The sequence below is a fragment of the Ranitomeya imitator genome, chromosome 5 (assembly GCF_032444005.1).
Source record: "Ranitomeya imitator isolate aRanImi1 chromosome 5, aRanImi1.pri, whole genome shotgun sequence".
In the NCBI taxonomy this organism is placed as follows: Eukaryota; Metazoa; Chordata; class Amphibia; order Anura; family Dendrobatidae; genus Ranitomeya; species Ranitomeya imitator.
Genome location: NC_091286.1, coordinates 13388180 through 13402563, shown reverse-complemented (window position 1 = coordinate 13402563; position 14384 = coordinate 13388180). Strand labels below are relative to the sequence as shown.

The window sequence follows — 14384 nt, the reverse complement described above, 5'->3', positions numbered from 1 at the left end:
ACATCCTGTATTATACTCCAGAGCTGCACTCACTATTCTGCTGGTGCAGTCACTGTGTACATACATTACTGATCCTGAGTTACATCCTGTATTATACTCCAGAGCTGCACTCACTATTCTGCTGGTGCAGTCACTGTGTACATACATTACATTACTGATCCTGAGTTACATCCTGTATTATACTCCAGAGCTGCACTCACTATTCTGCTGGTGCAGTCACTGTGTACATACATTACATTACTGATCCTGAGTTACCTCCTGCATTATACCCCAGAGCTGCACTCACTATTCTGCTGGTGCAGTCACTGTGTACATACATTACTGATCCGGAGTTACATCCTGTATTATACTCCAGAGCTGCACTCACTATTCTGCTGGTGCAGTCACTGTGTACATACATTACTGATCCTGAGTTACATCCTGTATTATACTCCAGAGCTGCACTCACTATTCTGCACGTATTTTAGATGAAACCTTCCGTACAAGCAGCGTTTGTGCAGCGTTGCTCCATCCTTCCTCAGTCACAGTCCAGACACCAGAACTGACCGGCTGGAGAGCGGCAGCCACAAGAGCTCTAACATTTTGGTGATGGGGCAGAGTGTCAGGTTGTATCAGCCCAGGAGAAGCAGATAGTAGAGTCAGTGGAGAAGACAGGACTCCGCTTTTCGCTAAGCTGTTTTTAATGTCTTGCTGATTGTTTCCAGTTGCATTGTGAGTGCAGCTCTGGAGCTTGGTGTCCCTCGCTCTACAGGGCTATAATGGGATGCGACATCTTGGTGCAGACTTTGCATTCTAGCTTCATACTGCATGTTCCTATGAAACGTGCAGTGTCTGCAGTGATACATTGTTACCAATCGGCATGTGATAGACGCTGGTAACACGTGTGATCTGCAGACACTCGCCAGATCCGTATCGTGTTACTACTAACCGATCCCAGACTCCGGATCCCTCGTGCATCGGGAGAATGATGTCACCCGGGATTGTTTCTATACATTGTTGCAGCGGGTTCCTCTTATGTGAATGTTGCACAGCTTGCCCGCATCATTCCCATTAGCATTTAGGACTTGGCTCGGGCTCCGGCCGCTGGACGCCGGCCCACTTGGCAGCTAACAAGTTGAGTCTCTGGAAATGAGTTGAGGCTCAGGCCTCTAACGAGAAACTTGGCCGCTTCCAGCCATTAAAAGGTTTTAAAGTTTGTGCCAAGATCTTAAAAGAAGAGTTCGCTGCAGAGCGAGAGCGGCCGTCGCCATGCTGCGCCGACGCTGATTATTAGCAGACTTTACTCCACGGGACGAGCGCAGCTGCAGCTGCTTAGTTCTGCTCGGCGAGGCGGCCGGACGCATCCGCAGCTTGGCCGCGCTCCCTTCCTCTAGGTGATGGAGTTGTATCGCGGTGACGGTTGTCTCCTGGAGCGCCGGGAGCAGACTCAGGATCTACAGGACGTCTCCAGTTACGAGCGGCGGCCGCTGCCAACGAACATGGGCACTGCGGAGGGGGCGAGGGGACGGCGCGCAAGCGAAAACTCCGTGCCAGCTCATAAACACGTTTTATTTGTGTCTTTAAAGTGATTAACTCGGATTATGGGCGGCGAAATTCAGATAAGACGACGGCGGCGCGCGCCAGGGTGCAGGGTAATAAGCCATTACCGCGGGATATCAGTCCCCAGACATGCGACATCTCCTGAGACCACCCCCTGAGAAGACCACCCCTCTGAGAAGACCACCCCTGAGAAGTCCACCCCCTGAGAAGACCACCCCTGAGAAGTCCACCCCGAGAAGTCCACCCCTCTGAGAAGTCCACCCCCTGAGAAGACCACCCCTGAGAAGTCCACCCCCTGAGAAGACCACCCCTGAGAAGTCCACCCCCTGAGAAGTCCACCCCCTGAGAAGACCACCCCTCTGAGAAGTCCACCCCTCTGAGAAGACCACCCCTGAGAAGTCTACCCCCTGAGAAGACGACCCCTGAGAAGACCACCCCTGAGAAGTCCACCCCGAGAAGACCACCCCTCTGAGAAGTCCACCCCCTGAGAAGACCACCCCTTTGAGAAGACCACCCCTGAGAAGACCACCCCTGAGAAGTCCACCCCCTGAGAAGTCCACCCCCTGAGAAGACCACCCCTCTGAGAAGACCACCCCTGAGAAGTCCACCCTCTGAGAAGACCACCCACCTCTGAAGACCACTCCCTGAGAAGACCACCCCTCTGAGAAGACCACCCCTGAGAAGTCCACCCCCCTGAGAAGACCACCCCCTGAGAAGACCACCCACCTCTGAAGATCACCCACCTCTGAAGACCACACCCTGAGAAGAAACACCCACCTCTGAAGACCACCCCATGAAAAGACCACCCCTGAGAAGACCACCCACCTCTGAAGACCACCCCATGAGAAGACCACTCCCTGAGAAGACCACCCCCTGAGAAGATTACCCCCTGAGAAGACCACCCACCTCTGAAAATCACCCACCTCTGAAGACCACCCCGAGTAGACCACCCCCTGAGAAGACCACCCACCTCTGAAGACCACCCCCTGAGAAGACCACCCACCTCTGAAGACCACCCCCTGAGAAGACCACCCCCTGAGAAGACCACCCACCTCTGAAGACCACCCCCTGAGAAGACCACCCACCTCTCAAGACCAGATTGCCTGTGACAGCTCCAGCATATATTCTGCACACCTGCCACACCAGCCATCTTTTTTGAGAAGACCACCCCTCTGAGAAGACCATTCACCTCTGAGGACCACCCCCTGAGAAGACTACCCCCTGAGCAGACCACCCCCTGAGCAGACCACCCCTGAGATGACCACCCCCTGAGAAGACCACCTCCCTGAGAAGACCAGATTGCCTGTGACAGCTCCAGCATATATACTGCACACCGCCATCTTTTTTTGAGAAGACCACCCTCCCTTGAAGACCAATAGTTAATGCAATTTTGAGTTGTCATCTAAAAAAAAACTTCAGAAGCCCCCGAGATGACCTGAAGCCCCCAGAGTGGTGATTTGGGAGAAGATGTATTCTCCCAGCTCTGCAACCAAGCAAAGAAAACCGCCATCAATAGGGGGCTGCTCTGTAGGCATTATTGCACTGAGGACCCCCTGCCACATGGACCACCACAAGGAAAGGCAGCAGCTTCCAAGATTCTAGTTTCCTTTCAGGCCGAACCATCAGACACCTGGCGCTCCGTACGCCGCGTAGTGGCCGCTCAGCTCCTATTGAAGTGTATTTCACCTGACCTGCAGTACCTACAATGGCCACTGCACGGAGTAAGGAGCTCTGTACACTATGAGCAGCTGATCGGGGGATCCGGGTATCGGACCCTCACTGACCTGATGACCTCTCCATTAGATAACTATCGGCTGAATGATGGTTCACCTGACAACTGTCTCCACCACAGGAATGTTTGGCTGACCCCCTGCTCCCATGAGAGCTGCTGTCAGACCCCACCCTTGTCTTCTGAGGATTACGACCCCTCTCTCTCTGACATCATCTGTTGGGGTGGTATCGGAGACCCCCTTAATACTGTTGGCCAATCCCACTGACATCAGCAGGTTCAGACGAATTTAGTATAATGTGTATGGGGCCTTAAAGGGATTGGCTGTGAAAACAAGGCTTTACTTGTCCAAAGGTTAAAGGGGTGTAACCACTGGGACTGGCAGAACCTTTTATCCCCGATGCGGCACTTTTATCCCCGATGCGACACTTTTATCCCCGATGCGGCACTTTTATCCCCGATGCGACACTTTTATCCCCGATGCGGCACTTTTATCCCCGATGCGGCACTTTTATCCCCGATGCGGCACTTTTATCCCCGATGCGGCACTTTTATCCCCGATGCGACACTTTTATCCCCGATGCGACACTTTTATCCCCGATGCGACACTTTTATCCCCGATGCGACACTTTTATCCCCGATGCGGCACTTTTATCCCCGATGCGGCACTTTTATCCCCGATGCGGCACTTTTATCCCCGATGCGACACTTTTATCCCCGATGCGACACTTTTATCCCCGATGCGGCACTTTTATCCCCGATGCGACACTTTTATCCCCGATGCGGCACTTTTATCCCCGATGCGGCACTTTTATCCCCGATGCGGCACTTTTATCCCCGATGCGGCACTTTTATCCCCGATGCGGCACTTTTATCCCCGATGCGGCACTTTTATCCCCGATGCGGCACTTTTATCCCCGATGCGACACTTTTATCCCCGATGCGGCACTTTTATCCCCGATGCGGCACTTTTATCCCCGATGCGGCACTTTTATCCCCGATGCGGCACTTTTATCCCCGATGCGGCACTTTTATCCCCGATGCGGCACTTTTATCCCCGATGCGACACTTTTATCCCATGACAATGGGGCAGCAGTGCAGATTATTCTCTATGAGGCTCCTGGAAAACGGCAAGTGCAGCGCTGGGCAGCCTGATAGGGAATGAATGCAGCGCTGGCCGGCACATGCAATGCTGCTCCATCCTAATGGGGTAAAAGTGCCCGCTCGGCCGACTGGACCACACAAGATCTAGAAGTGATAACTAGTGATGAGCAAAAAGCGGGGACTGGAACATGTTACCCCAGTAGCCAGAACCTTCTGGATAATTTCTGCACACTGGACAGCCCCTTTAAGTCACAAGCCTGTAAGAACCTGGTAATGTTGGGTTTTGTGTTTTTTTCCCCATAGTTTTGGGGGGTCAGCCGTGAGCCGCTTCCTCTGGGAGCCAGCAGTGTCTCCCCCTGCAGGACATCATTTGTGTGGGAACGTCTTTTCCTCTTTATCCTGTTATTAGGGTTAATGGCCCAGAACTGGCGAAGCCCCCGATAAACCGACGATAATGAGACGCGGATTCCGTTCACAGAGGATCCATTTATCAGCCGCAGCGGAGAAGTCGCCACATCAACTGTAATCCTGGGATCAATCTAATGTCATTTACTCATTAACGCTTCCCATGGAAAAAACGGGACACTGACATCACAGAGAGACACTGTCCTATAGGAGATGAGGGTGCAACAATGTAACAAAGACCAGGGTCAACAGTGCAACAATGCAATAATGACCAGTGCATGTGTGCAACAATGTAATAAAGACCAGTGCATGTGTGCAACAATGTAATAAAGACCAGTGCACATCTGCAACAATGTAATAAAGACCAGTGCACATCTGCAACAATGTAATAAAGACCAGTGTACGTCTGCAACAATGTAATAAAGACCAGTGCACACATCCAACAATGCAACAATGACCAGTGCACGTTAACAACAATGACCAAGGCAGGTGTGCAACAATGCAATAATGACCAGTGTCAACAGTGCAACAATGACCAGTGCACGTGTGCAACAATGTAATAAAGATCAGTGCGCATGTGTTGTAGATTGTGAGCCCTCGCGGGCAGGGTCCTCGCTCCTCCTGTATCCTCACCCATCCCTTGTAGATTGTGAGCCTTCGCGGGCAGGGTCCTCTCTCCTCCTGTATCCTCACCCATCCCCTGTAGATTGTGAGCCCTCGCGGGCAGGGTCCTCTCTCCTCCTGTATCCTCACCCATCCCTTGTAGATTGTGAGCCTTCGCTGGCAGGGTCCTCTCTCCTCCTGTATCCTCACCCATCCCTTGTAGATTGTGAGCCCTCGCGGGCAGGGTCCTCTCTCCTCCTGTATCCTCACCCATCCCTTGTAGATTGTGAGCCTTCGCTGGCAGGGTCCTCTCTCCTCCTGTATCCTCACCCATCCCTTGTAGATTGTGAGCCCTCGCGGGCAGGGTCCTCTCTCCTCCTGTATCCTCACCCATCCCTTGTAGATTGTGAGCCCTCGCGGGCAGGGTCCTCTCTCCTCCTGTATCCTCACCCATCCCTTGTAGATTGTGAGCCCTCGCGGGCAGGGTCCTCTCTCCTACTGTATCCTCACCCATCCCTTGTAGATTGTGAGCCCTCGCGGGCAGGGTCCTCTCTCCTCCTGTATCCTCACCCATCCCTTGTAGATTGTGAGCCCTCGCGGGCAGGGTCCTCTCTCCTCCTGTATCCTCACCCATCCCTTGTAGATTGTGAGCCCTCGCGGGCAGGGTCCTCTCTCCTCCTGTATCCTCACCCATCCCCTGTAGATTGTGAGCCTTCGCGGGCAGGGTCCTCTCTCCTCCTGTATCCTCACCCATCCCTTGTAGATTGTGAGCCCTCGCGGGCAGGGTCCTCTCTCCTCCTGTATCCTCACCCATCCCTTGTAGATTGTGAGCCCTCGCGGGCAGGGTCCTCTCTCCTCCTGTATCCTCACCCATCCCTTGTAGATTGTGAGCCCTCGCGGGCAGGGTCCTCTCTCCTCCTGTATCCTCACCCATCCCTTGTAGATTGTGAGCCCTCGCGGGCAGGGTCCTCTCTCCTCCTGTATCCTCACCCATCCCTTGTAGATTGTGAGCCTTCGCTGGCAGGGTCCTCTCTCCTCCTGTATCCTCACCCATCCCCTGTAGATTGTGAGCCCTCGCGGGCAGGGTCCTCTCTCCTCCTGTACCAGTTGTGACTTGTATTGTCGATTATTTTACTTGTGTTTATTATGTATACCCCTCCTCACATGTAAAGCGCCATGGAATAAATGGCGCTATAACAATAAATAATAATAATAATAATAATAATAATGTGCAACAATCATTGGTATGATGATATTGTAACCCAGATGGTCATTTACTGTACATAATAATGTAACACAGAAGTCGCCAGATAACAAACACTAGTGTCCTATATGCAACAATGTATCAAACCCCAGTGTATCAGTGCATGTAGTTACATAGCGTGGACGGTGAGCAGCCTGACCAATCAGCAGGGTCAGGCGGGGTCGGCCGTGGGACCCCAACACTCGGCCTGCGGCAGACCCCAGGCAGCGGTCGGTGGCTGTACCTCATGGGTTGGGTCCGGAGAGCCGTCTTCAAGTCTTCTACGATTTTATTCCTCATCTCCGTATCTTCTTCATCAAAGGCGTAAAGAGTCTGCATCTGCGGGAACAAAGAGTGAGGTGAGCCGGGGCGGCGGAGGCATTGAAATCACAGGGCAAGAGCGCACAGACCGTGATGTCCGCGGGTCGCCTGCACCGCGGGGAGGCAACAGAAAGGTCAATGTATCAAATTCAAATCTTTTTGTTCTTTTTTCCCTCTGGCGCCGTCCCTGTGTTTTCTGGATTCCTTTATGCAGTGGTTACATTGTTGCCGCTCGTGCACCAGCTGCTGCTACCGGGCTCTGGCAGCGCTTTCCAGGCGCCATGGGAAGTGGTGAAACCTTGGAGACGTCAGGTGCCAGCTCCAGCCATTCATGGATCCCAATAATCCCAGCTGTGAACCGTGAGATTCCCGTGTCGTTCATTATTCATCACACATTGCAGTATAATGTATCAGGGTCTGGACCGGGGGGCATTATACCAGTATTATTATAGAGCGCAGAATGCCAGCTCTGACCTCTGTCCGCCCTCCTGTCAGCAGCCATGACGTGCTTTACTTTGTCTGGGTCACCTACTGACACTGAGCACACAGACCTTATAAATGGGGATGGGGACGCCATGTGCATTAATAATCATAGCTACAACGTGACAAGAACACTGGACTATGGGAAATTAAGGGAATGCTGGGAAAATCTGGGGTATGACAAATTGTGAGTGAGGCCACCCTACAAGGGGCAGATAGGGGAATTCTCAGTAATCGCTAGAGTCACAGGAGTTATGGGAACATCGCTGCCAGCGATTCCTCCTCCTTTCACCAAATCATCACATGGAAGGGGAGAGGTTTCTGCTGCAGCATCGGTCTATCGGACAGAGCCCGGATCTTGTAGCGATGTCCAGGGATATTGTTACATTGTTGCATTAGCTGGAGGATGTGATTGAATGCGGACACCTCCGGGGACAAACTGGATTGAGATATAGGGAAAAACAGACACTGAGCCGCCATGATTCTCATATCCGCCCTCATCTATTATCAGCATTACAGGAAGGGGTTACAGATGGAAGATTCGTGCCGCAACGTGGGATAAACCCTACAGCTGGGGTCCGGTCATTGACGTCCTCTCCCGGGCAGCTGTCATCACGGGGGGCTTTAGATGTGACCACCATTGTAATCTATGAGCGCGCTCCATTGGGATCAGACTCCGTCCACAACCAGATGAAAGGAAAGCGATGACTGACGGCAATATCTGTGCCGACTCCGAGATGAAGACAAATGGACGACAGCAAACACAATGGACGAACAGAAAGGCTCAGCGACCCCTAACCAAGGCCCGAAAAGCAACATGTGGCTCCAGTAATGGGAACCTGTGGACCCCGAGAAATTCCCAGAGGGCACTGTAGGTGTCACTTCTATGGGGGAACTATACAGGTCACTACTATGGGGGTCAATGGGGTTGTCACTGCTATGGGGGCACTATAGCTGTCACTGCTATGGGGGGCGGTGGGGCTGTCACTGCTATGGGGGCACTATAGCTGTCACTGCTATGGGGGTACTGTAGATGTCACTACTAATGGGGGCACTGTAGATGTCACTGCTATGGGGGCACTGTAGATGTCACTGCTATGGGGGTCGGTGGGGCTGTCACTGCTATGGGGGCACTATAGATATCACTGCTATAGGGGTACTGTAGATGTCACTACTAATGGGGGCACTGTAGATGTCACTGCTATGGGGGCACTGTAGATGTCACTACTAATGGGGGCACTGTAGATGTCACTGCTATGGGGTACTGTAGATGTCACTACTAATGGGGGCACTGTAGATGTCACTACTAATGGGGGCACTGTAGATGTCACTGCTATGGGGGTACTGTAGATGTCACTACTAATGGGGGCACTGTAGATGTCACTGCTATGGGAGCACTGTAGATGTCACTACTAATGGGGGCACTGTAGATGTCACTGCTATGGGGGTCAGTGGGGCTGTCACTGCTATGGGGGCACTGTAGATGTCACTACTAATGGGGGCACTGTAGATGTCACTGCTATGGGGGCACTGTAGATGTCACTACTAATGGGGGCACTGTAGATGTCACTACTAATGGGGGCACTGTAGATGTCACTACTAATGGGGGCACTGTAGATGTCACTGCTAATGGGAGCACTGTAGATGTCACTGCTATGGGGGTCAGTGGGGCTGTCACTACTAATGGGAGCACTGTAGATGTCACTGCTATAGGGGTACTGTAGATGTCACTACTAATGGGGGCACTGTAGATGTCACTGCTATGGGGGTCAGTGAGGCTGTCACTGCTATGGGGGCACTATAGGTGTCACTGCTATGGGGGTCAGTAGGGCTGTCACTACTAATGGGGGCACTGTAGATGTCACTACTAATGGGGGTCAGTGGGGCTGTCACTGCTATGGGGGCACCGTAGATGTTTCCTCTCCAGGTTCTGCTCCTGTAAGTTTTGTTGCAGTTTCCTGCTTATAGTAAGGTGTGAACGTGGTCGTGTGATGTGAAATGCTCGGCGCCTCTGGTCCTCCTCAGATATGGCAGCGTTACACGTGTCACATCCGCCGGCTCTTACGTGTTTCCCCCTCACAGGACGCAGTCATGTAACAATCGGGCTCCGCAGCGTGGGAACATTACAATATAAAGTGATGCAGATGACGCCAATCACTTCCTACAGGGACCTCATCTCCATGTGATGCCGGAGATTCTGCATCAGGAAGATGTTGTTGGAAAGTTGTCACAATTTAACCCTTCTCTTCCCAATGATTGAGGATAAACTGCATTATCATTAGACATCAGGCATGGACCCGTTACAATGTAACCAGCCTCATGTTTGTGCGCATCATCCGGTCATTTGTACCAGACGTCGGCTCATAAGGAGAACGATTCTGGGGCTCAGCATTTCCGGTTCTGGGACAGAGGAGGTATTTATAGAGTAATCATCACTTACGGCCGCCATGGAGTTGATCCGGTCGATGTAATAGTCTGGCCAGCTGGTAGCCAGCTTATTCGGATCTTCTTGTTCCTGCAACAAATGTAAAGAAAGTGAGAAACAATTATTGATTTTTAGCACTCAGGAGTCTACAGCGGAACGTATTCACCTCCAGGACACTGGGGTCAGACCGACCGATCAGAAGATCAGACACCCGGACGGGATCAAGCTATTGCACAAAAATGAGCCGTAAGGGTCCTATAGTAGTGGCCAACTACAGCGATCATTTACCGTCCCCTGGGATTATCAACAGAGGGATGGTTAGAAGTCATCTCCTTATCATTAGAAGACGGGTCAGCAGGGTCATCTCATTATGATTAGAGGGTGGGTTCAGCAGAGACATCTCATTATCATTAGAGGATGGGGTCAGCAGGCATCTCATTCTCATTAGAGGGCGGGGTCAGCGGGCATCTAATTATCATTAGAGGACGGGGTCAGCAAGCATCTCATTATCAATAGAGGGTCAGCAGGCCTCTCATTATCATTAGAGGGCAGGGTCAGCAGGCATCTCATTATCAATAGAGGGTGGGGTCAGCAGGCATCTCATTATCATTAGAGCACAGGGTCAGCTGTTGTGAATTCTGTGGCTGAATTCACTCCTGTGGTCACAAGTGGTACTGCAGCTTCTGAGCTTCCTCCCTCAGGTGTTCTGGTGAGCTCGTTAACTGCTTCATTACTTAACTCCGCCTGATGCTGCTATCCTTGCTCCTTGTCAATGTTTCAGTGTTGGATCTGAGCTTCTCCTGATTGTTCCTGTGACCTGCTGCTCTGTATAGCTAAGTGCTTTTTGCTTTTTTGTTGCTTTTTTTCTGTCCAGCTTGTCTTTTGTTTTGCTGGAAGCTCTGAGACGCAAAGGGTGTACCGCCGTGCCGTTAGTTCGGCACGGTGGGTTTTTTTTGCCCCCTTTGCGTGGTTTTGCTTTAGGGTTTTTTGTAGACTGCAAAGTTCGCTTTACTGTCCTCGCTCTGTCCTAGAATATCGGGCCCCACTTTGCTGAATCTATTTCATCCCTACGTTTTGTCTTTTCATCTTACTCACAGTCATTATATGTGGGGGGCTGCCTTTTCCTTTGGGGAATTTCTCTGGGGCAAGTCAGGCCTATTTTTCTATCTTCAGGCTAGCTAGTTTCTTAGGCTGTGCCGAGTTTCCTAAGTAGTTGTTAGGCGCAATCCACAGCCGCTTTTAGTTGTGTTTAGGATAGGATCAGGTGTGCAGTCTACAGAGTTTCCACGTCTCAGAGCTCGCTCTTGTATTTTTGGGTATTTGTCAGATCACTGTGTGCGCTCTGATCGCTAAGCACACTGTGTTTCTGGATTGCCTTCATAACACCTGTCATTAGCAAACATAACAGTACAAGGAGCCTAACTAATGATTCTCAATAGAGGGAAAGAAAAAGTTCTGACATCATTTTTTTTTTTTTTCTGCTCTGTGTTCACTTTTTTTTTTCCCCTAGACATTTGGGTGATTCTGGACACAGGTGTGGACATGGATATTCAGGGTCTGTGCTCTTCAATGGATAATCTCGTTATAAATGTACAAAAAATTCAAGATACTATTGATCAGAAATCTATGTTAGAACCAAGAATTCCTATTCCTGATTTGTTTTTTGGAGATAGAACTAAGTTTCTAAGTTTCAAAAATAATTGTAAGCTATTTCTGGCCTTGAAACCTCATTCTTCTGGTAATCCTATTCAACAGGTTTTGATTATTATTTCTTTTTTGCGCGGCGACCCTCAAGACTGGGCATTTTCTCTTGCGCCAGGAGACCCTGCATTGAGTAATGTCAATGCGTTTTTCCTGACGCTCGGATTGCTGTACGATGAGCCTAATTCAGTGGATCAGGCTGAGAAAAATTTGCTGGCTTTGTGCCAGGGTCAGGATGATATAGAAGTATATTGTCAGAAATTTAGGAAATGGTCAGTACTCACTCAGTGGAATGAATCTGCGCTGGCAGCTTTGTTCAGAAAGGGTCTCTCTGAGGCTCTTAAGGATGTCATGGTGGGATTTCCTATGCCTGCTGGTTTGAATGAGTCTTTGTCTTTGGCCATTCAGATCGGTCGACGCTTGCACGAGCGTAAATCTGTGCACCATTTGGCGGTACTGCCTGAGGTTAAACCTGAGCCTATGCAGTGCGATAGGACTATGACTAGAGTTGAACGGCAGGAATACAGACGTCTGAATGGTCTGTGTTTCTGCTGTGGTGATTCCACTCATGCTATTTCTGATTGTCCTAAGCGCACTAAGCGGTCCGCTAGGTCTGCCGTCATTGGTACTGTACAGTCCAAATTCCTTCTGTCCATTACCTTGATCTGCTCTTTGTCGTCGTTTTCTGTCATGGCGTTTGTGGATTCGGGCGCTGCCCTGAATCTGATGGATTTGGATTATGCTAAACGTTGTGGGTTTTTCTTGGAGCCTTTGCGGTGTCCTATTCCATTGAGAGGAATTGATGCTACACCTTTGGCCAAGAATAAACCTCAATACTGGGCCCAGCTGACCATGTTCATGGCTCCTGCACATCAGGAAGTTATTCGCTTTCTGGTGTTGCATAATCTGCATGATGTGGTCGTGTTGGGGTTGCCATGGCTACAAACCCATAATCCAGTATTGGATTGGAATTCCATGTCGGTATCCAGCTGGGGTTGTCAGGGGGTACATGGTGATGTCCCATTTTTGTCGATTTCGTCATCCACCCCTTCTGAGGTCCCAGAGTTCTTGTCTGATTATCAGGATGTATTTGAAGAGCCCAAGTCCGATGCCCTACCTCCGCATAGGGATTGTGATTGTGCTATCAATTTGATTCCTGGTAGTAAATTCCCTAAAGGTCGATTATTTAATTTATCCGTGCCCGAACACGCCGCTATGTGCAGTTATGTGAAGGAATCCCTGGAGAAGGGACATATTCGCCCATCGTCATCACCACTGGGAGCAGGGTTCTTCTTTGTAGCCAAGAAGGATGGTTCGCTGAGACCGTGTATTGATTACCGCCTTCTTAATAAGATCACTGTTAAATTTCAGTACCCCTTGCCATTGTTATCTGACTTGTTTGCTCGGATTAAGGGGGCTAGTTGGTTCACGAAGATAGATCTTCGTGGTGCGTATAATCTGGTGAGAATCAGGCAAGGAGATGAATGGAAAACTGCATTCAATACGCCCGAGGGTCATTTTGAGTATCTAGTGATGCCGTTCGGACTTGCCAATGCTCCATCTGTGTTTCAGTCTTTTATGCATGACATCTTCCGTGAGTACCTGGATAAATTCTTGATTGTTTACTTGGATGACATTTTGATCTTCTCGGATGATTGGGAGTCTCATGTGAAGCAGGTCAGAATGGTTTTTCAGGTCCTGCGTGCTAACTCTTTGTTTGTGAAGGGATCAAAGTGTCTCTTCGGTGTGCAGAAAGTTTCATTTTTGGGGTTCATCTTTACCCCTTCTACTATCGAGATGGATCCAGTTAAGGTCCAAGCCATCCAGGATTGGATTCAGCCGACATCTCTGAAAAGTCTGCAAAAGTTCCTGGGCTTTGCTAATTTTTATCGTCGCTTCATCTGTAATTTTTCTAGCATTGCCAAACCATTGACCGATTTGACCAAGAAGGGTGCTGATTTGGTTAATTGGTCTTCTGCTGCTGTGGAAGCTTTTCAGGAGTTGAAGCGTCGTTTTTGTTCTGCCCCTGTGTTGTGTCAGCCAGATGTTTCTCTTCCGTTCCAGGTCGAGGTTGATGCTTCTGAGATTGGAGCAGGGGCGGTTTTGTCACAGAGAGGTTCTGATTGCTCAGTGATGAAACCATGTGCTTTCTTTTCCAGGAAGTTTTCGCCCGCTGAGCGTAATTATGATGTGGGCAATCGAGAGTTGCTGGCCATGAAGTGGGCATTCGAGGAGTGGCGTCATTGGCTTGAAGGAGCTAAGCATCGCGTGGTGGTATTGACTGATCATAAGAACTTGACTTATCTCGAGTCTGCCAAGCGCTTGAATCCTAGACAGGCCCGTTGGTCGTTATTTTTTGCCCGCTTCGACTTTGTGATTTCGTACCTTCCGGGCTCTAAAAATGTGAAGGCGGATGCTCTGTCTAGGAGTTTTGTGCCCGACACTCCGGGTTTATCTGAGCCAGCGGGTATCCTCAAGGAAGGAGTCATTGTGTCTGCCATCTCCCCTGATTTGCGGCGGGTGCTGCAAAAATTTCAGGCGAATAAACCTGATCGTTGTCCAGCAGAGAAACTGTTCGTCCCTGATAGGTGGACTAATAAACTTATCTCTGAACTTCATTGTTCGGTGTTGGCTGGTCATCCTGGAATCTTTGGTACCAGAGAGTTAGTGGCTAGATCCTTCTGGTGGCCATCTCTGTCACGGGATGTACGTACTTTTGTGCAGTCCTGTGGGATTTGTGCTAGGGCTAAGCCCTGCTGTTCTCGTGCCAGTGGGTTGCTTTTGCCCTTGCCGGTCCCAAAGAGGCCTTGGACACATATTTCGATGGATTTCAT

At 50.3% G+C, this 14384-nt stretch overlaps 1 protein-coding gene across 5 annotated transcripts in view; it reads right to left on the bottom strand.

The window, feature by feature from the left end:
- DAAM2 (dishevelled associated activator of morphogenesis 2) overlaps positions 1-14384 on the bottom strand; it is a 249283-nt gene that overhangs the window by 126014 nt on the left and 108885 nt on the right. For all 5 annotated transcript variants that reach the window (XM_069768319.1, XM_069768322.1, XM_069768318.1 and 2 more), the window contains exons 4-5: positions 9865-9939; positions 6868-6962 (exon numbers count right to left, since the gene is read on the bottom strand). In XM_069768319.1, the coding sequence (XP_069624420.1) occupies positions 6868-6962; positions 9865-9939 (170 nt within the window). The remainder of the gene's footprint in view (positions 1-6867; positions 6963-9864; positions 9940-14384) is intronic.